Source organism: Erpetoichthys calabaricus, chromosome 3 (genome assembly GCF_900747795.2).
Source record: "Erpetoichthys calabaricus chromosome 3, fErpCal1.3, whole genome shotgun sequence".
Taxonomy (NCBI): domain Eukaryota; kingdom Metazoa; phylum Chordata; class Cladistia; order Polypteriformes; family Polypteridae; genus Erpetoichthys; species Erpetoichthys calabaricus.
The window spans coordinates 228,754,567-228,777,827 of NC_041396.2; the positions used below are offsets into that span (position 1 = coordinate 228,754,567).

Sequence of the window (23,261 nt, forward strand, 5' to 3'; positions counted from 1 at the left end):
TAATATAATTCTACAAGAAATGTTCAGTGCTATTGCATATACATATAAAATATTTTGCTGCTTAGATTCTGGAGGATAAAACACCTATATTTCCAGCTGATACCAACCAATGTCCTGCAACTGCTAGCACTGCTCATCTCTAAAGACAACATAGTACACTGGAAAGGAAAAAACAACCCACCCTTACATACAGAGTTGGTATCTGCTTTATGTCTAATGCATAACAGGCTCTGAACTATTAAAAATGTGGGTTTAGGAGGTGGATGGTGTTTACCACTATTTCTGTTCATGCTAATGTAAACTGTTCCAACTATATAGCACATGGGATATAAAAGCCTTCTTGTTCCTACATATAGAAGAAGCCAAAGAGAAGGGCAACCATGACTGTACCGTGGTCAGAAACACAAAACCTGCAAATAATAGAAAAGCAGCAAGACAGAAATGTGTCAAGAGACTTACTTAAATAAGAGCTGCGAAGCTTTTTCACAGATTCAGAATATAAGTTAGAAAGGCCGCACATGCAAGAAGCCACAGTCAGCATACCTTTATGAAGCCATGGAAAAAAGGAAAAGACGAGGACAGCAAAAAAAAGTATGTGTGAATCAAACAAGACTAAAACAAATGTAACTTCTTAAGGATTTTCTCATAAAGACATTTTATATATGTCACATCAAAACAAAACAAAAATAAACAAATTTAATTAACATTTGTCATTTTATTTTTACAAAATCATAATAAAGAGAAAAACATGAAAATCAAAAAGCCATAAATGGAATTATGAAAGACATGCAAATAATGACAAATGAGACAAAAGAAACAAAAAAATGAACCATGTACCGGTAAAACTGACATTTATGTGGAGATTTCTGTGTAATATTTTTAATTAATAACTACAAACTTGTAAGCAGTTTGGCTTAACACTAGTATTACCAAAGCCTACGAAAAAAAACTCGCAAACCCGGCCCACCTTATATCCTTTCACACCTTTCTGTCAGGGTCTTTTGTCTTGTAAATGTGCCGATCAAGACAAGCAGCAAGCAGCCTACTATTCCATCCCCCACCACTGCAGAACGGGCACAAAGTTCTCCCAGTTCAAGCCTTGATTATCTGGGAGTCAGGTACCTAGAGTTGTATAGGGAAATAATAGATCGTTATTTCGAACACATGCATTTCATGTGTATTCCGTTTCTACAATTATCTGTGTAAACACATTGTTAAAACAAAAATGTTTTTCATATTTTAGTAATAAATGTCAAAATGTAGACATAAACTACATAATGTGTGAAGCCTGAAGTCCAAAGATCAAATTAACACTTTAACAAAAGGTTCAAGGATGATACAACAGCTTCTGTGGCGCAGTGGTAAGAATTGCTGACTTGTAATCAAGAGTCCTCCAGTTCGATCCTGATTGCCTCGTATATTTACCGTTTTGAGTAGTAAGCTGCTCTTATTGTTAATATTTTACAATAAACATATACATTTGGTTTGTGCCTGTAACACCCGGTGTAAATTTATAGTACTTGTTAAAGTTAGCATTTTTTTATTCACTTTTATTCTTTCAGTCACGATCATGATACATACTACCACCTCCCAGGGATCTGACACTGTTAGTTTAATTTGAAACTGGGAATAACTGTAGATGTGAGTGGTATTTTGAGACAATGGAACTGGAAATTCTGATTAGGATGACACACAAACATTGGTGATTCTGCCTTATTTGTATCTCATTGTTACTTGATTTTTTTATTCAGTTTTATTGAGTGTTCCTGCTTATGCTGAATTAGTATGCACCAGGTCCATGATGTCAAAGCTGCACTGACAAAAAACAGAAACATAGGTATATATATTTGGAATTATTCATTTTATGACCTATATAGTACATTTTGGAAAACACTGTGGCACGGATGCAACATTATTTATATTCATTCGCAGACCATCTTGCGGTTGTAATCAGCGACTGCATAGATTTTTTTTTTCTCCCGATCTTGCCCAGTCTCCACATTTTGGTGCATGGTGGTGTTTCTTTTGTACTCCAGGACATGCAGAGGAAAGAATAGTACAGAAAGGTTAGTTCCGCGCTATATGCAATAATTGACGACGAAGTTCCTCTAAAAGGTGAGCCATGAACACTCTTCTTTTCCCAGTGGACCCCGTACATGCCTTGCACAAGCAACTGGCCACCTGCATACTCCTGCTCGCACTGAATAAGCTCACGCCTTCTGGTGCATGATGTCAGTGCAGCACCAGAGAAAAACGAGACAAATATACGTGACATTTTCAAGAAATCATTTTATGACCTGAATTGTACCGATTAGAAAATATCATTGCACTAATACAATATTATTTGAAAATGAACAGTGTCTGATCGGGTGTAAATTTATGCTGGAGCTGTTAGTTAGGGTCAGATTGGGGGGGGGGGGGGGGGGGGGGGGGATTTGGTTCTCGGGCGGAGGGAGAGCATGATCGTGACTGGGAGAATAAAAGTGAAAAAACCTAACTTTTACAAATACAGCAAAGTCTCTCTTATCCAACATTCTGTATTATCCGGCGTCCCCACCGCAAAAAAAAACAAAACAAAAAAAAAAATGCATCAATCGGCAACAAGAACTGCAAGTTGCGAGCGTGAGCATAGTCTATTTTTTGTTGCTAAGTTCATTTTTTCAGTTAAATTTTTCTGTTGTTTTGTTGTAAAATATGATTACAGTGGATTATGTGGCTGGCACTCTCTGGCGTGTGTGTCTCTCACACGTGTGTGTGTGTGTGTATGTGTGTGTGTGTGTGTGTGCGCGTGTGCCTCTCTCTCGTGTGTGTGCGTGCATCTCTCTCTCTCGTGTGTGTGTGCGCGTGCGTGTCTCTTTCACGCGTGCGTGCATGCATGTCTCTCTTTCTCTCACGCGTGCATGTGTGCGTGTCTCTCTCTCTCTTGCGCGTGCATGTGTCTGTCTGTGTCTCTCTCTCGCGCTCTCTCTCTCTCTAACGCTGCACAGGGAATGCACAGGGAGAGACTGAACACGTGCGGAAATCATCGGCACGCACAAACCGAAAGGGAAACTGGCTTGTTCCTATACCGAGTGTGTGGTCGTGCACAGAGGCAAAAGTTTGGCGAATGTTTTGGTCATAACCCGATTTGTACGTGTTCAGAGATGTTCGTGAACTGAGGTTCCACTGTATTAGGCTCGTAATGTGTAAAATTATAACATAGTTTGACGTTTAATAGGCTTTTTCTTAACACCTCCCATTCTCCGACGTTCTGCCGGCCCGTTTATGTCAGATAAGCGAGACTCTACTGTACCATAAATTGCAGAGGAACTTCATTGTCGCTTCTTACAAGAAAAGGTGATGGAAAAAGGAGGATGCAATACTGACAAACTTCTGTTCCAAGACAGCTGCTTTCCCCAGGAAAGCAAATTAAGTCAGTGTCAGGTGCACCTTCAATTTAACAGAAACCACAGCACAGAGAGAAGTGTGTACATTGCAACAGGTACACATGTCGTAAATGTAGGAAGGACGGCCCTTGGGTGTGTGGGAACTGTTAACATTTGAATTTGATGATTGCATATAGCGCGGAACTGACCTCTCTGTACTATTCTTTCCTCTGCATTTCCTGGAGTACAAAAGAAACACCACCATGCACCAAAATGTGGAGACTGGGCAAGATAAAATAAAAAAAAAAAAACATTTTTACAAGTACTATAAAATTACACCGGCGGTTACAGATCCAAATCAAATGTATGTGTTTATTGTATAATATTAACAATAACTGCAGTGTCATACGTAAGGACCGTTCCATCAGCCACCCTGACTGCGACTCTCCGAGGAACAGATTCAGATGTGAGTAATGCTTCGATTCCTCTGTAAGCAGAACGTGGGTCGCTAAACCACAGATGGTGTGTCACTTGCTCACAGATTCCTCTAACAAACACCTCTTTATCTGCCCTCAGAGCCCTTGCAGCCATCTTTCTCAGTTCCCGGTACAGACCAGAGTTGCCATTGAGCCATACGCTGCGACTCCTCTCGATGATATCCAGGATGCCCTGCGAGATGAAACACCTCCTTCTGGGAACACCGGTAACACCAACACAACCCTCAGCAACCTACAGGGTCTTGTCATGGAAGGTCTCCCACATCACATTAGGATTGGCAAGTTTCTCACAAAAACTGCGTGCAAACTCATTAGAAACAGCCTGGTCTTGGAGTCTGGCCAAGTCCAGGCTCATTAGGTGGTAACCTACTGGACCTAAGCTGGATCCTAAGAGTAGCAACAACAAGTCTGTGGTCAGAATTCACAAACTGGGCACTTCTGTAGACACTACAGTTTTGCAAGAGCCTCCAGTGTCTGTCTGCTGGGCTGGCTACTTTGAGCAGTTGTTCAAAGCTGATCCTCCGGTTAGGACGTTGGATATCTCTGGGTCCACGGTTCTTGAGGCTGATCCTCCAATTAGCTGTGAACCACCCAATCTCACTGAGATTGCACAGGTGGTGAACCAGCTGAAGGGGGGAAAGGCTGCAGGGATCTGTGGTATCTAGGGTGAACTTCTCCAGGGTGGTGGTAAGGCTGTCCTCCTGGCATTTCAAGCAATCTTTGCTTCCATTTGGGAGACTGGCATCATCCCAACTGACTGGAAAACGGGACTTCTTGTCCCTATCTGGAAAGGGAAGGGTGATCGCCTGGATTGCAGCAACTACAGGGGGATAACACTGCTCTCGGTGCTAGGTAAGGTCCTTGCTAGGGTTGCCCTCAATAGGATCCGTGATCACTTGTTCACCTACCAGAACAGTCTGGTTTGACGCCTAAGAAGTCTACCATCGACCGCATCCTGGCACTGAGGGTTCTCATGGAGAGCAAACGCAAATATCGGCAGAGTTTCTTTGCAGCCTTTGTCAATTTTCGTAAAGCGTTTGACTCAGTTGATCGAGCTGCCCTGTGGGACATCCTGAGGGTTCGTGGGATCCCCTTGAGGTTGCTAGATATCATGGCCAGCCTGTACACTAGTACTGTGAATGCTGTGCAGAGTGGAGGCAGAACCTCTGTGTTTTTCCCAGTTGATCCTGGAGTTCGTCAGGGGTGTGTTCTTGCTTCTACTCTGTTCAATGCTTGTATGGACAGGGTGTTGGGCAAGATCGTGGGATCCAGCGGCTGTGGGGCATCTGTTGGTGAAGAAAGATTCAGGGATCTTGACTTTGCTGACTATGCTGTGATCTTCGCAGAGTCAATGGAGGCTCTGATCAGGGTGCTCAAGAGACAGAGCGAGGAGTCTGAGTGTCTGGGCTTGTGAGTGTCCTGGATAAAAACCAAGATCTAGGCCTTTAATGACTTCTTGGGCACAGCCATCAGCAGTGTGTCTGTTTGCGGAGAGAGTGTCGACCTTGTCGAGAGGTTTGCAGTACTTACCTTGGCAGTGACATTCATGTCTCTGGTGACTCTTCCTATGAAGTCAGTAGACGGACTGGGAGAGCATGGGGGGTCATGAGGTTGCTGGAAAGGGGTGTGTGGTGAAGGTCCAAGTCTTTAGAGTTCTGGTGCTTCCTTGTCTTGCTATATGGTTGCAAGACATAGACACTATCCAGTGACCTGAGACGAAGACTAGACTCCTTTGGTACTGTCTCTCTCTGGAAAATCCTTGGGTACCGTTGGTTTGACTTTGTGTCGAATGAGCGGTTGCTCATGGAGTCCCGAATGAGGCACATTACCTGCATTGTGAGGGAGCGTCAATTACGGCACTACGGCCATGTGGCACGTTTCCCCGAGGGTGATCCGGCTCATAAGATCCTCATTGTTGGGGACCCAAGTGGCTGAACCAGGCCAAGGGGTTGCCCACGTAACACCTGGCTGCGGTAGATAGAGGGTCATCAACCAGGATCCCGAGTTGTTTCGTCATGTAGTGGGTGTGACAACACACTGTGCCAGTGCATGCTCCCCAACTTGACTTGACTTGATTAACAATAACGGAATCTTGATTACAAGTTAGCAATTCTTACTGCTGCACCTCTGAAGTTGTTGTATCATCCTTGTACCTTTTGTCAAAGTGTTTATTTGAACTTTGGACTTCAGGCTTCACACATTATGTAGTTTATGTCTACATTATGTCATTTATTACTAATATATGAAAAACATTTCTGTTTTAATGATGTGTTTACATAGATTATTGCAGAAATGAACACACATGAAATGTATATGTTCCAAATAACGATCTATTATTTCCCTATACAACTCTAGGTACCTGACTCCCAGATAATCAAGGCCTCAACTGTGAGAACTTTGTGCTCGTTCTGCGGCGGTGGTGGGGATGGAATAGTAGGCTGCTTGCTGCTTGTCTTGATCGGCACATTTACAAGACAAAAGATGCTGACAGAGATGTGCGAAGGGATTTAAGATGGGCCGGATTTATGAGTTTTTTCGTAGGCTTTGGTAATTCTAGTGTTAAGCTCTATTTCAATCACATGTGATTACAAAGAACTTTATTTAATATAACAATAAAAAGATATCCTCATTCATACTGTTGCTCTTGTGAAAAGTAAAGCGATCAGGGCTCCATTTCCCCAATGCGATTAGCATCAAAACGGGTATTATTCCAACTGTCTTAAGGCTTAAGACCCTTCTACCTGGTCAGAAATTCAACATTTATATGTAAACCATCAATTCTAATTATTTATAAATGGTTTATAAACTAAACATAGATAAAGACGGGTTGGTGAGGTATCACTTTTGTAAACACAATATAAATATACAACTCTATAAAACTCTATAAATGCAACCTAGCCAAATGTGGACATTAAAATCTAAAAAAAAAAACTAATACTTTAAATAAAATGGTCTGTTATAGCTTCCACTGTCCACTGAAAAGAAGCATCAGCTTTCTGTCAGTATATTGTCATACAGTATATGACTGTATTTGCACATGTTTTACTGTGCTATACAGCAAGTAGGATGCAGATCCATGCATAAATCAAACAGCATTTTCAGATAAGACACGTGTGAGTCCACGTGTGATTAAAAAAAAAAAAATCCATATACACACAAACAATGCATAAATGTCTTTTAACCAATGTATATACCTCAACATTTGTACTCAGAAAAAAATTCAGCACTGAAAAATTTTCACAATATGTGAGTTTAGTATTGGTTACAATGTTCAGAGTGTTTTCATATTGCCATCAATATCAGTATTGTAAAAATGTCCTGGAATATCAGGATATCATTTTAACCAACTAGATAGGATTACACAGAATGAAGTGAATTTGAAGTGGGGCATACTGTAGTGGAGCAGATCATGTGAAGTGCAAGTGACAATGAAATTTTACTTAATATTATTACTATGCTCCATTGACAAAGAGTCTACCACATATGTAACCTATAATAATGAATCCTTACATTGGGGCTGCTTTTTTATTTTAACAATGGTAAACTGATATGTGTATAAATATAAAATGAGTAAAAAGGGTTGTAAAAAAATCACCTTTTGGAAAATTACCTTAATGTCATACTGAAAAAAATGAGAGAAATCCAATCTTATTGTGAGAAAAATAATTCTTTAAAAAAATCACAGGTAGCAAGAATAATGGCACCCATAATACTTTAGACAACCTCCCTTTGCCAATAAAACAGCACTGAATCTTCTCCTATAACATCTTATAAGAATGGAGAATACAGAACAGGCAATCTGAGACCATTCCTCTTTATAGAATCTCTCTGGATCATCTAGTGTCCTAAGTCCTCTCTCATGCACTCTTGTTTTCAGCTCACACCACTGGTTTTCAATAGAATTGAGATGACCATGGCAAAAGCTTGATGTTTTGTTCTTTTAAATTTTTTTGTGTTTATTTGGACATATGTTTTGGATCTGGAAGATCTAACAATGACTCAGTTTTAGTTTCTTGGCAGTCAGATTTAAATTTAATATCAACCAGTATTTCATTAAGTCCAAGGTGCCATGTACCCAGATAAGGTTCTCAGCAGTGGTGGGGACGTGAATCAAGTGACTCGGATTCAATTTAACTTGAGTCACACTTTTAATGACTTTTGACTTGACTTGATCAAAATAAAAAGAATTGTGATTTGACTTGAATGTGACGGATAATTACTTGAAACTTGAATTGACTTAGAGGAGCATGACTTGGGTGATTGGGGACTCAGCTCCCCTTTTCTCCCTTGTTTGCTCCTGAACTTCCTTAAGGATGCAGTACTTTCAGAGCAATAAGTCTTCATGTTTCACACACTTGAAGCGGTACATTATTGGTACTGCTGAGATACACTATCTACATGATAAACATAAACGTCAGCAATCTAACAATCTAAGCAAAGTACTTCAAAATAAATCAACGATCAATGATGAAAGAGGAGTAAAGAACAGTTTGGTTATGTCAAAAATAATAGCCTATTGCTTTTCAAATTTAAAGTAGAAGACAAACACTGAACCACTGTTTATATAAGATGGAGTAATACAATTGCTGATGGGATAACCACCTTCATCAGGCATTACAAAAGGCAGCAAATAGTGTGGTAATCACTTCTAAAATGAGCAACCTGGTGTCAGAGAAACACGTAGACATTATGTTTCATTTAATATTGTAGCACGTGCTTTAACTTTAATGGCATCTTTCCCTGGGTTAGGGTGCGACTCTTCAATTCCACCCGGGAGGGTAAACATTAACATTACACAAAGTTATTGTCTGTTTAACCTGCATTTTTTATCAGTATTTAATTTAATATTGTTTCTTTACCAGTATGCTGCTGCTGGAGTATGTGAATTTCCCCTTGGGATTAATAAAGTATCTATCTATCTATTCAGCATTACGTATTCGGAATACAAAAATAAGTACAGTGGTACCTTGACTTACGAGTGTCCCAACTAACGAGTTTGAGATACGAGCAGTCTCTTGGCAGATTTTTTGCTTTGAGTTGAGAGCTAAAATTTGGGTTACGAGCCAGCTTCAGATACCCCACCCCACCGCTAGTTCGTGCAGCTCGCCACAGTGAACGCTGCAACATCCCGTTCACTTTAAGCAGTTAGCTCGCAGTGGAAACTTCAGTGTTGTGCTCGAAGTTATTTTGCAAAACTTCATTTTTCCAACTATGGGTCTGAAGAAAGTGAGTGCAAAGGACAGAGCAGAGAAGAAGCAGCAGATGATGTGCATTGAATTAAAGAAAGAAATTATAGAAAAAACATGAGCAAGGTGTGCATGTAGTCGATTTGGCGAAGCAGTACGAGCGTAGCACTTCTACAATCTGCATCATACTTAAGCAGAAGGAGTCGATAAAGGCTATAACGCCAGCCAAGGGCGTTAAAATAATTTCTAAACAGCGGACATCTATCCATGAAAATATGGAGAAGCTGCTGATTGTGTGGTTGACGGAGAAGCAGCTCGCTGGAGATACCGTGACGGAGGCTATAATCTGCGAGAAGGGCACAAGCGATTTACACTGATTTGCAGCAGCAGACCCCAGGCACTTCGACAGACGAGGGCATCGGGTGAGCCGTTTAAAGCCAGTCGGGGCTGGTTTGAGAATTTTAAAAAGAGGACCGACATTCACTCCGTTGTCAGGCATGGTGAGGCAGCGAGCGTGGATATAAAGGCAGCTGAGGATTACCTCAAAACCTTTAGCAGGAATTATAGCGGCCGAAGGATACATCCCCCAGCAAGTCTTCAACTGTGATGAGACAGGACTCTTCTGGAAGAAGATGCCAAGGAGGACTTATATAACAGCAGAGGAGAAGAGGATGCCAGTCCACAAACCCATGAAGGATAGGCTAACCCTCGCACTGTGCGCCAATGTGAGTGGCGACTGCAAGATTAAGCCGCTGCTCGTTTATCATTTGGAAAACCCCAGAGCCTTTAAGTCACAAAAGATTATGAAAGAAAGACTGCAGGTTATGTGGAAGGCAAACCCGAGGGCGTGGGTCACCAGGCAGTTCTTTGTGGAGTGGGTGAATTTGGTCTTTGGTCCTGACGTTAAAAAATATCTCCAGGAAAATAACCTACCTCTGCAAGCCCTTCTCGTCCTGGACAATGCGCCTGCTCACCCACCTAACCTTGAAGATGACATCCTCGAAGAGTTCAGGTTTATAAAGGTTCTCTACCTTCCCAGCCCATGGATCAGCAGGTGATTTCTAATTTTAAAAAGCTCTTCACCAAGCACCCGTTCTGCCGCTGCTTTGAGGTGACGGAGAGCACAAACCTCACCCTTCGAGAGTTCTGGAAGGACCACTATACCATTGTGATATGCCTCAGAATTATCAATTTGGCCTGGCAGGGTGTTACAAAGAGGACATTGACCTCTGCGTGGAAGAAGCTGTGGCCTGAGGTTGTGTCTGAAACGGAATTTGAAAGACTTGAATCCGAAGTGGCAGTGGTGGAGGAGATTGTATCCCTCGGCAAGACCATGGGCATGGACATGGATGAAGGTGACATCAATGAGCTCATTGAGGAGCACTCTGAGGAACTGACAATGGAGGAGCTAAAGGAGCTACAGATGCAGCAGCAAACAAGAGGTTTTGCAGGAAATAATTGACGCGGAGGAAGTTATCTCTACAAGTGAGATAAAGGAAATGTTGGGAATGTAGGAGAAACTTTCAGACTTTATTCAAAAGAAACACCCAGAAAAAGTTTCAACTGGGCGCGCGACTGCGCTATTTAATGAAACTTGCATGACGCATTTTAGAAACATTCTGAAAGGAGAATGAAACAGACCTCATTGGACAGGTTTTTTTCGAAAACCCCTGCAGGTGAAAGTGAGGAAGGTGTGGCGAAAAGGGCAAAAATCAGTGAATAACATTTAGTTCAGCCTTTATCCACCACCTCCGTCAGCATCTTCAACTCGTCTGATCTCCAAGGTAAATGCTGTACTTATACTGTACTGTACGTAATAAAACCAGTTTATTGCAGTACATTCTATTGTATTGTGTTTTTTATACAATATTATTAATTTATAAGTACATTTTTCTTATTTAAAAACATGTAACAAAAAAACTGTAGTGTTTTTTGGGGGTCCGGAACGGATTAATGGCATTTCAATTCATTCAATGGGGAAAATTGATTTGAGATAAGAGCATTTTGACTTACAAGCTCGGTCACAGAATGACTTAAACTCATATCTCAAGGTATCACTGTATTCAATGTAGACAAGTGCTGGTGGCTTACTAAATAGTGCTGTATCCCTTTAAGAACATGACTCTCTTGAGTTTATTTCAGGCACATGCTGCATGCTAGGAAATAAGGAAGGAAGCTTCCCCGAAGTTCAAAGGTAATTCTTAATACCATAACATTACAGTTTAAAGATAATGTTAGTGGACATTATTGCACTGGCTGTCAAAGTTTTACCCTTTTATTAAAAGTAAACTAATGACATAATACTTTATTTAACAGCAATATGAAACTGGAGAGTTTGTAGGCTGTATGTGTTGTGTGCCGGTTTTGGTACAAGGTATTTCTAATTGTATATGCGTCTGAAATGTTCTACATTTAAAGTTATGTTTTGAGAACTTTAAATCAAATGAATAAAATCTGCAATTAAATTTGCCCTTGTATATCTGTAAGTTAACAGTAGCAATTTTTTGGAAGCCAGTTTGTTGTCATGTGTGTGCTGTAAAAAACAGCTAATGGTGGAATTTTCTGTTCACCAACAGCACATTGCCATATCTCATGTACTATTATTCAATTCTTGACTTACCTAACGACCGATGTTTCTATTCTAAAGTAGCAATCAGAAATAAAGACCCAAAAATTAACATTTTTGTCCTGTGTGGATCTGAGTGTGACAGGAAAAATTACATCAGGAATTCAGCTTACAGTACTTTTTTAAAGATGTATTCAAGAATACAGTTACTTAATGAAATATAATACTGAATACCTTTAAACTACATCTCCTAAAAAAATATGTACATTCAACTTTCCATATCCGTGGATCCAATCAACTGCTGATCAAAAATATTAACAAAAAATTCCAAAAGTTTGAAAAACCAAAATTTGAATTGTAATAAATAAATACTATGTGAATCCATGTATAAATCCACAAATAAAATGATGTGTAGGTAATGTCATACCTTGCTATAGCCTCCCAGAATTTCACAGATCTTAGGTCTCTCTCCAGCACTTGCTGTTTGAGAATTATTCGCCTCTTGTCGCATTTGTTTGCTATATGTGTGGTTTGCGTGGAGTTGGTTAATTTAATGTTCAAGGACAGCCACACCCATAATTCACTAAGGCAGCCAACCATGGCAGGCAAGACGCAAGACACAGCCACGCCGGCCAACTCACAGAGCCCCCGCCCACCAACAATTCACTAAGCAGCCGACCATGGCATGCAAAACAGAGCCCCGCCCGCCAACTCTAACACTCCTCCCACGTCCATTACCTTCACATTGTTTTCCTTTTATTTCTGATCACGTTCAACAACTATATGGTGACATCGACTTCTCAACTGTGACTCCGGAACAACTCAGTACGCAAGCTATATTAAGCGTCACCAACGAAGACTCGCTACACCGTAATGAACAAGTACTGAAACTTATCCCTACCAACGAAGCAACTTTCACCAGCATTGCCTCCATCGTCACAGACGATCCTGCAGATCAAGTTTCATTCCCCGAAGAATTTCTTAACAGTCTTACTCCCACTGGCATGCCTCCACATAAACTCAAAATTAAAATAGGTTCAGTCGTCATGCTTCTCAGAAACCGTCCATGGCAAGCAAGACGCATGCAAGACAGAGCCCCGCCCACCAACAATAATTCACTAAGCAGCCGTGCACGCACGTGTTCAGTCTCTCCCTGTGCATTCCCTGTGCAGTGAGCGAGAGACCCAGAGAGAGAGAGAGAGAGAGAGAGACAGAGCGACACACACACAGGCGCGTGAGAGAGACACACACATACAGGCGCGCGAGAGAGACACACACACACAGGCGCGACAGAGAGACACACACACACAGGCGCGAGAGAGAGACACACACACACACAGGCGCACGAGAGAGAGACACACACACAGGCGCACGAGAGAGACACACACACACAGGCACGCGAGAGAGAGAGACACACACAGGCACGCGAGAGAAGTTTTCACTTCTGTTTACAGCGATCGGTTCATAGCGTGCATTGTTGCAATGTTACTTTTCTTGGTGGTTTATTACATTACAGATGTTTCAAATGTTCATTTTTTTCCCTGTGCTTAAAACTCATTAAAAAAGTGTTTCTCAACTGTGACTCTGGAACAACTCAGAACGCTAGCTACTGTATATTAAGCGTCACCAAAGAAGACTCGCTACACCTTAATGAACAAGTACTGAAACTTATCCCTACTGAGGAATTAACTTTTACCAGCGTAGTCTCCATCGTCACAGACGATCCAGCAGATCAAGTTTCATTCCCCGAAGAATTTCTAACAGTACTTAGTACCACTGGCATGCCTCCGCATAAACTCAAAATTAAAATAGGTTTCAGGCGTCATGCTTCTCAGAAACCTCATGCCAGCAAGAAGTCTCGGTGATGGCACTAGACGAACTGTTACCAGCACTTCACCGCAATGTACTCGGAGTGTAAAAACTATCACAGCTCCTACCTCACAGTCCTTATTCCCCGGATATCCCTGACCCCATCAGATCAAAATTGCCTTTTACTTTTACATGCAACAATTTCCTGTTAGATTGGCCTTTGCAATGACAATTAATAAGGCACAGGGACAAACTTTCAAAACGATATGCCTGTATCTGCCAAACCCAGTTTTCAGTCACGGACAATTGTATGTTGCTCTCTCCAGAGTTCCATCTATTCATTCATTCACAGTCGTATCCCTCAAACCCACCCCATTTGGACAACTGTGTCGTTCAGGAAGTGTTCACCCATCAATAAATATTATGCGCGGGTTGCTAGTTTCAATAATTCAAAAAGAGAACATTTTTATTTTTAGGGAATATACATTTTAGTTTAACAATGACTGGGTTGCAGTTTCCATTGCATTTCAGCACAATCATAGAAGCATTAAAAGGTTCACTGGGTTAATAGTTTTACTCTATAATGAATCAGCCCTACATCCTGATTAGAGCCAGGCTATGGGATTTTGTTCACTCAAATGTGCTGCGAAAAACCGTAGAAGTCACACTTAAACAGCATAACTATAAATACTGTAACTTTAGATGCTGCTGTCCATGACAAGTAATAGATGGACAATGCAACCACTATATTAGCTTTTGTTAGCATTAATTTTTGCCACATACAATGCTCAATTTATTATTCCCCATTTGACCATGATAGGACTATAACCATGACAGTCATTCATAAATTGAATTAGTGTAGAAGAAATTTAAGATTTGTTTAGATATGATTGCCTTTTTTCTAATTCCTTAGCTTTGAAATATGTATTTGCAGCTTAGCATCTTTCATGTCATTGACTCAAGTGCTATTAAACTATTACCTCCAACTACCCTCAACAAAAGTTCATCACCAATGAAATATTGTCAAACTTAACTGTTGGTTGCAGCTTGCAAAATGACCCACTACATAGCTGAACATACTAAGTAGCTTTTCATCTCCTCAGATCCAATGTCAATAGGAAGTGTACACCAGTTTGCCAGAAAACAATCACCTCTAAAACAGAAAATTTGTGTTACTGAGAAACAGGCAAAACTCAAAAAAAGAAAATAACAATTGTAGCAAAGTGAACACCCTCTCTGTAACTATCGATATATGGTCCAGTAGGAAGATGAGAGGGTATCTTGGAGTCAATGCCCATTGGATAGCAATGGAGAAAAAAAACCCTTGAACTGAAGTGGAGTCTGCTGTAATGCAAATGGTTTGAAGGAACACAGACAAGTGATCGTGTATGTGAACAGTTTGAAAGTATGTGCAGTGATTTTGAAAATATGTGCAGTGATTACAGGATCAAACACAATATTGATTACATTATTACTGATGTTTTAAAAGCTAATATATATGGATAAATGTATTGACCAAACAGGAGATTTGAAGACTTATGGCACAAAATTACAGACTTGACGACGGACTTTACCTCAAGGACTTGAGACTTACTTAGGACTTGCTTTTTATTATTTGAGAGTTGCTTGCTATTTAAAGTTTGCTTGTGCTTGTAAAATAGAGCCTTTGGAGGAAAAACAATCCCACAAAATCATGAAATGTCCGCCATACTTGACAGTAAGGATTAGGTTCTTTTCGGTATTGCCATCCTTCTTTTTACACCAAACCACACCTTGAGTGTTTATTGCCAAAAACTCATTTAAATTTGTCTAAATATAGAACATGGTTCCAATCAAAGTTCCAGTAGCGCTTAGCAAACTCCAGATGCTTATGTTTCTGGTTAAATGATGGGAATTCTTTTGTCTGCATGCCTTCCAAATAATCTTTTGGCATGGAAGTGGAGTCTTATGGTAGTTTTGTAGACATTGTGAACCCAGGTACTACTCTTTTCTGTATTTGTCCAACAGTAATCTTGTGTGTGATAGGAAAATAAACTTGGGTCCTCTTCCAGGCAAGTTGTTAAGAGCTGCAGCTGATTTGAACTTTTTAATTATAGCCCTTGACTGTAGATAAGGCTAGTTTTAGGTGAGAATTTTTGTACAGCTATTCCTTGATGTATGAAGATCAGCACTCTTTGTTCTCCTTTGAGCTGCATGTTCATAAATGAATACGGGAATCTGGGCTCTATATGTCCCTTCATATTAATACCCCAGTAAAACAGAAAGTAATGGATTACTACTTGAAAGTTTCAACCCACTATGATGAGCTTAAAGATATTGGAGTTACACTTTGTTCACAATAATTTCTGGGGATGCCAATAATCATGGTACATGTGGTATTTGTTAAAAAAATAATTATTTCTGAATACAAGGTTATTTTTTTCTCAGAATACATTTACTTAACTTGAAGGTTGGATTTCTCTCATTAAGAGATGAAGGTAATTTACCAAAAGATACATTTCTACAACCCTTTTTACTCATCTTTATCAGGAGTGCTAATAATTGTGGAGTGGACTATGCATTCTGTCCAAAATGTCCACTCTTAGTGGATACCTAGCACCCTAGATGTACTAGGTTTTTAACTAAATGGGAAACAGTGGTTTCGTTATTGAGTGAGTGAATGAGTTAGTTAGATACATAGTACTACTGATGTATTTAAATAACTGACAGCACTATAAATCAGGGTCCACTGTCTAAGTAAATTTCCAGGGTGAACACAGCTAATGTGTCTATATACAGTGGGTATAGAAAAGAATCACCCTCTTCGAAATAGTCCCATTTTTTTGCTTTAAGCCTTAAATGAAAACACACAACCCAATATTTTTCCAGCTTTACTTACTCAATGCAATTTAAAACATCCAAATGAAAGATATCACTGCTAAAGTTCAGAAGAATTTAAAAAAAATAAAAAACAAGAAATACTGAGATTAACAAAGGATCCTAAACAATATTTGTAAACTCAATCAGGTGTAAGTAACCACCATTTCCATTGCAGACCATGGTTACTGGCTTCCACCTGTGATCAACTGTAATCAGTGTGATTAGTGAAGCATAAAAACCAGCTGTTCCTGGAGCATTCCCTTGCTTGGTAGTGCAACTGACAGCAATCAACTGACTATGGGTGGAAGCCACTTTCAAAAGATCTCCGGGATACAGTTGTGGACAGACATAAGGCAGGAGATGGATACAAAAAAATCTCAAAGGCATTATCAATCCCAAGGAGCACAGTAAAGTCCATAATAAAGAAGTGGCAAGTGTTTGGTACTACTAGGACCCTCTCTGGATCCGGCCGTCCCTCTAAACTGGATGGAAGAGGAAGGAGGAAACTGGTAAGAGAGGCTGTAAGAGAGGCTACCAAGAGGCCAATGGCCACTTTGAAGGAGTTACAGGATTTTATGGCAAAGAGTGGTCATTGTGTGCATGTGACAACAATTTCACAAGCGCTCCACAATTGTGGCTTGTCCGGGAGGGTTGCAAAGGAAAAAGCCACTTCTCAAGAAAGGCCACATTAAGGCTCCTTTGAGGTTTGCCAGAATGCACCTTGAAGATTCTGATGCCAAGTGGAAAAAGGTCTTATGGTCAGATGAGACCAAAATCGAACTATCTGGCCTCGATACCAAACGGTACACCTGTCAGAAATCCAATGCAGCTCACCATCCACATCAACACACCATAACTGCAGTAAAGCATGGCGGTGGCAGCATCCTATGGTGGGGGTGTTTCTCTGCCGCAGGGCCTGGGGCTCTTGTTAGGGTAGAAGGAAAAGTGGATGGGGTTAGAAACTTAGCTATGCCATGACATAAAAATCACAAATAATGCCTTTTTTTAAAAAAAAATACATGTTAAAGAAGATAAAAATGCTTATATTTTAGTCAGATTCTATTTAATATATTGTCCACTGGGATGAGCCATCTCTCACATAATATCTGGACATTACATTCCATTAAATAAAACAAGGTTATCACGAATAAAAAGCAAATAATAATGACATGCACTGATGACAGCAACATGCTGCGTGGAGCACAAGATGATGGATATTCAAAAGAAAATCATATGACTTAAGTTTAAGATTTATATTAGACTTGGGGGTTATTGAAGTTGAATGAGTCAGAGGCATAATAGTTTCTTTTTTGCCATCTAAGGCATTATATAAGGATGAAGTTATAAACTTATCCAATTTAAATTCAGCATTCTTAGTAACACATATTAATCAATGACTCAAATGTCATTAAAGGAGAAATCATGAGAATGATAAAAGAAACAAAAATAAAATTATGCTTATTCATCTACTGTATAATACTATAATAAACGAAAAAAACTTGCAAAAAGTAATAGACAACAAGATTTACACAGCAAAGAATAAAAAACAGAGGAAAAGGAAAAGGAATATTTCAGATATAGTGAAAATCAAAACAAATACATTAGAAGCAGTCTGCACAAGACTCTGTTGTTCAGAAAAATAAATGCAAAACATTAAGCAGCCTGATGGGAGGACCTTTTAGGAAAAGCTGAAGTTGCTGCTGGAAGAGGTGTTGGTGAGGACAGCAAGGGGGTGCTTACAATGCAGTTTGAATGTGGATCCCAATGCCCCAGTGCAGTGATGGGGACCCTGTGCTATAAATGTGGTGCTGTCATTTCGGATGAGATGTAAAATCAAGGTTTTTACTCTCTGTGATTTTAAAGGATCCCTGGGCATCCTTCGTAAAGAGTAGGCTATATCCCAATGTCCAGGCTAAATTGCCCTCCATGTCCTGGTCATTCTGCAGTTTCATGAGTGTTATACCAGACTTTGTGGTGTCAAGGAAGCTCACTTTCTATGACAGGATGAAGATCTTAGAAATATGGAAGGATATTGGAGCAGAACTGCTGTTAATCTGCATCAAAAGAAGCAATGAGGCTTAAAACTGATTATGGCTACCACAGAAGACATAAACATGACACGATCCACTGAGGGAAAAAAGTCAGGGAGCAGGACCACAATTTTCTGGAGGAAATAAGCTTATTTGTATCTGGATATTTTCTAATGCTGGTTTGACAAAGTCCTAAGGAAATTGAGGGGGTGGTTTGGTTGTTATTTTAATGTGATCCTCATTACTATAAATAGTGAAAAAATTCATGGTGATGATGAGGGGTGATTGTATGGTCAATCTACCTTGCAAGTTTTTCTTATGCGAGGAAACCCAAAAAAATAAGGCAAGACAGCGTTGAAAGCAAGAGAGTAAATCTTTACTACAAGAAACATTAATTTAACATTTCTTATTCACGTATCACATTAATTTCATTTGCAATTTACATGATAACCTGATATTTTTCTCTAATGGACTTAATGCATGTAGAAATGTAAAAAAAAAAAAAAGATGTCAAATTTTTAACAGCTGAAACATTATATCACTGTCTTTTATAATTATTATATTATCATGATAAAGTGTTAGTCTTGCATTCCTGTTTTAATAAGACACACATATTTCAGTGGTTCACAATCTTTTATTATTCCTGTATCTTTTTTTGAGGTTTTCATAATAAACATGTCAATATTAGGTTAAATGATAAATCTCAATAGTCTAATACGAAAAAGTGTGGGCATGTGAAACCTGTGATGAACTGATGCCCCTCCAGGGTTGGATTCTAGCTTGCTATTGATATGGTTGGGGATAGGCTATGGCTCTCACCAATGCTAAATTGGAGAAATAGACTCAGTAAATGAAAAGATGGTGTCAACATCAAGAAAGCAGCACTTAAAATAAAAGAGTAGGGGGGGGGGGGGGGTTTATAAACCGTTTTTTAATTTATTCAATATATATTTTTATGCAATAACAGTCAGACTGAAGGTTTGACTTTGTAAATGTATTAAATCTGGTTTTGGATGCCTCACATCTGGTGTATCATGGTTACTGCCCATCTGCCATAAACTTTCTGAACTCTGAATCTCTCTCAGTTGAGACCATTTTAATTGAACATGTGCAATAAACTATATTGGTAATGTGCAATATACTAATGTAATACAATATACTGTAGAATATAGTAATGTACTATTCATTAACAGGTGCAATAACAATTATGCTGCCTGTACTTTGAGCAATAATAATAATTTGCACTGGTTACTTGATCACTTAACACTGTATATGACATATTTCGAATATTTGACTTTTCTTTAAATTGCACCTCGGGGCTGTCACAAAAAGTTAATTACGTTGTGTTACACAATGACAAAGTGCTTGAAGATTGAAGATACTTGAAAGTCATGTGAAACACATGCTATCTCTGTTTCAAATACTGTATTTCTATTTCTTCGCTTGTTTTTGAACTGCATATCGCACATTTAAAGTGTGATATACTGTATAAAGAAAATAATATTTACTAAAGACTATTCATTTCACCTTTGTAAGCAGTCAAAATGATCATGGGTCTGAGCCTGCAGACTGTAACTACCATTAAGAGAGAGGGAAAGTGGTCTTGATTGTGATTTATTTACTTTTTTGGTTGGCAGATATCTCTTACAGATGAGAGATAAGTGCTGGTGGGTAAGGTACATTGTGATGGAATTGGTTGGCCCTACGCTACTAGGTCCTTCCAGGGAGCCTCTTGAACCCGCTACCGCCGATAATGTACTCAAGGGATGAGCCAACAAAGGAGGGACACAACACACAAACATAGCAAGGGGTAGATGTACAAAGTACCTTTGGTGCTTTTATTAAAAACAATTGAAAAACAAACAAGGTTTCAATAACCTGCAGTGCTCTAAACTCTCAATAAATAATAATCCAATAAAAGGGCATTACGCCAAGCCTCTGACTCCTGCTGCCAGGCTTGCGTCCCCTGCAGTCCATGGCTCCATTGAAGGACTCCTCACTGAGCCTTTTAATTTCCCCTGCATGCACACCACATCTCTCTGGCCTTATTCAGCAGTTTGCTCCAACTGAGCAGCGTGTCACTCTCTAGCTAAGGTGGATTGACTTCCTTCAGCCCCTGAGCACTGGCTGCATGCTCCCCAAGGGACAACCAGCCTTCTATCTCTCCCACTTGTTGACACGCACTGGCTTCCTCCCGCCTCTTGCCTTCTTCTCTCCAGTCTTTTAACCTCATTCTTTTTTTTTCCCTTTTCCTTTCTTCTTTGATCTTCTACTTTCTCGTGCCTGTTCCCCCCTTATATGCCTCTGTAGACGCAGTGCCTCAATTGCACAACGCAGAAAACCGATGAAGCAATTGAGACAACCACAGCCTTACATACAGTACAGTACAATTACCTCACCAAACTCCCACAGCTGCGTGAGCATGCACACCCCATGGAGATCGAGCTGGCCATTCAATTATTTATTTATTTAAAAATAAGCTCCTGATTGTTAAGCCATGCCATTCCACATACCGTATAATATGTGGGAATGTTTTTCTCATGGTTGTTTAGATTTTTTGTATATATAGTCAATGGACAGTTTCTATATAAGGTTACACTATCATTTTTCCAATCAGTTCATGCCTGAGCTACCCTCACCAAAAATGAGATAAAAAAGAAATTCTTGTAATGACTTGTTGTTTGTTGGAATCCATAATTTGCATATCATAAAGATCAAAACATAAAAGACACAAATGAACCAAGACAGTATCAAAACTGAAGAACCAAATCTACCAAGGCAATCCATTTGGCACATAAGACCCAGCTACAGATTTAGCTGTGCTATTGCAAAAATAAGTAAAACACTTTCCAAGTGTTTGGGGATAGTGCTATAGAAACCAGCTTCAACATCAATGTTTTTGTAACCTACAACTAGGATAATGGAGAAAAGACAGACTTTGGACAACAACCAAAGAGAAAATTATTTTGTTTTGATTACAATTAGTAGTAACGGCGCACTGCACCGAAAATTGTGCAGTGAATACACACAGTTTTCATACTCTGGTCTGTACGTTTAGCATTTTGTTTGCACAGAGGTTGACGCGCTTTTCTGCTTCCTGAGCAGCTCTTCTTTTCTCCAAACCTAGTGGCCCATTTCTTCTCCTTCTTTCGTCAGCATCTTTTCACTTAAAACTGATTAAGTCAGTGTTTGTGTTGCAATTACTTAGTACGTTTTTCCTTAATTTTTCACTTAAGCTGGCACTTAAGTCTTTAATCTGCCTCAAGAATTATTTAAGATAAGAGGAGGAAGGGGAAGTGATGTCGAAGGCGGTTGGGATGAGAACGGCGTACATACACATGTGCCACATGGCCGCTGCCAAGAGTTGATTCTACAATAAAATAAAAATAAAAAGAGGAATAACCTTGGAGGTCAATCATCACCCCGAAAGCGGATAGTAGACCTCACATAGTATATTGTACAAAATTTCAAGTCAACAGGTCAAATGGTTTGCGAGCTAGAGGTGATTTAAAATCTGGACAGACAAACGAACAGCCACGTAGCGTATTATATAAGAAAATACGTACAATATTAAATTAGAAATGTGTAATTGACAGTAACACTAATAGACCTTTTCTTAAATATGAATTTGAAATTCAAACTTGACAGCTTGCATTTTTTTTCTTACCTCCAGAAGGCTGTCGCGTTTTACGTGGTGATCGTGGTTGTCTTTGATAAGGATCATTGGAACCATATAATTCAACAGTTCCCCAGGTTGAGGAGGACTGTCTTCTGAAGATAGTCAACAATTGCAAGGCCATTACTGTTGCCAAAAACCACACTAAAATATACAAAAATAATTATTATCTATGCAACTGTTACAAAGTTTTCATAAAAGCAATGCAAATCAATCTTTTAAATTATAAAAAAATAAGGCTGTAAAGTTCATTTGTTGTTCTTGTGATTTTATAATTTTGAACATGAAAACCTTGTTCAATCAGAAATAGTGTTTTTTACTTTTCTACCATAAATTATGAATACCTAAACATTTTGTTAATTCTGTAGTGTAACTGAAGCATGCAAAAGAAAAATAAAATAGATAAGATCATATGATAAAGTCATATACAAAACTGAGTGAATCCCTGGCTTTATCATTTTCTAACAAACTAACTTTTTGTGTAAAGAATAATCAAATAGTACAAACTGAATGGAAGATCATTAGCGATTAGCACTTAAGAGTTCAACTTTACATAAAGTTGAGAAAGGTACAGTGTAATGTATCATAATCATGCAAGTGAGAGATAGTGCAACATGACTCAGTTTATTAAAGCTCTTCAAAGACTCTCAGGAGGAAAGAAAAACTTGATGTTCAATGTGCCCTATATAGATTACAAATGAATTACAAAGTGATCTGGAACTCCAATCATTTTTCATAACACTACCAAATATATACAAAGAAAGAAAACCATTCAGTCTGGGTATACGGGATGAAATTTTCTTCCAGACCATATGGATTTTGAGAAAATAGTTTTCCCTGTATGCTAAAATTTAGTGAGAAACTTGTGGACACATATAAACTAAAACGCCAATATGTACGTGCAAAAGGAAATGGGAAAATTAATTTTTTGGTAGGTTACTAATACTTTAAATCAAATGTCTTTGTATATGGACGCTTCTGAAATGTATGTAATAAGTGAGCCTATCCCTTTAAAAACATTTACCCAGTGTGCTGTGCAATTCAACCAGATTGGTAAGTTGATGGAAACAGAAAGACAGGAGAGGTACTGTATTTGTTTGGCAACATGAGCCAACAACAGAGTGAGAGAAACAGAAGCGGTACATCTGTTGGTTCAAGAGAAATAAAAACCTGAAATCAAATCCATAGGGAGATAAGGATAAGAGGTGCACTTCTACAAAAACTTCATAAATATTTACAGTACAGTAGTCTCTTCTAGTGTAAGGAACCCTGC

The 23,261-nt window shown here is 39.3% G+C and overlaps 1 protein-coding gene across 1 annotated transcript in view; it reads right to left on the reverse strand.

The window, feature by feature from the left end:
- The window catches only part of LOC114648702 (syntaxin-binding protein 5-like), a 580,738-nt gene that overhangs the window by 45,776 nt on the left and 511,701 nt on the right, over window positions 1-23,261 (reverse strand). Inside the window, 2 exon segments of the mRNA XM_051924863.1 lie at window positions 21,980-22,061; window positions 22,063-22,132. Coding sequence (XP_051780823.1) covers window positions 21,980-22,061; window positions 22,063-22,132 — 152 coding nt within the window.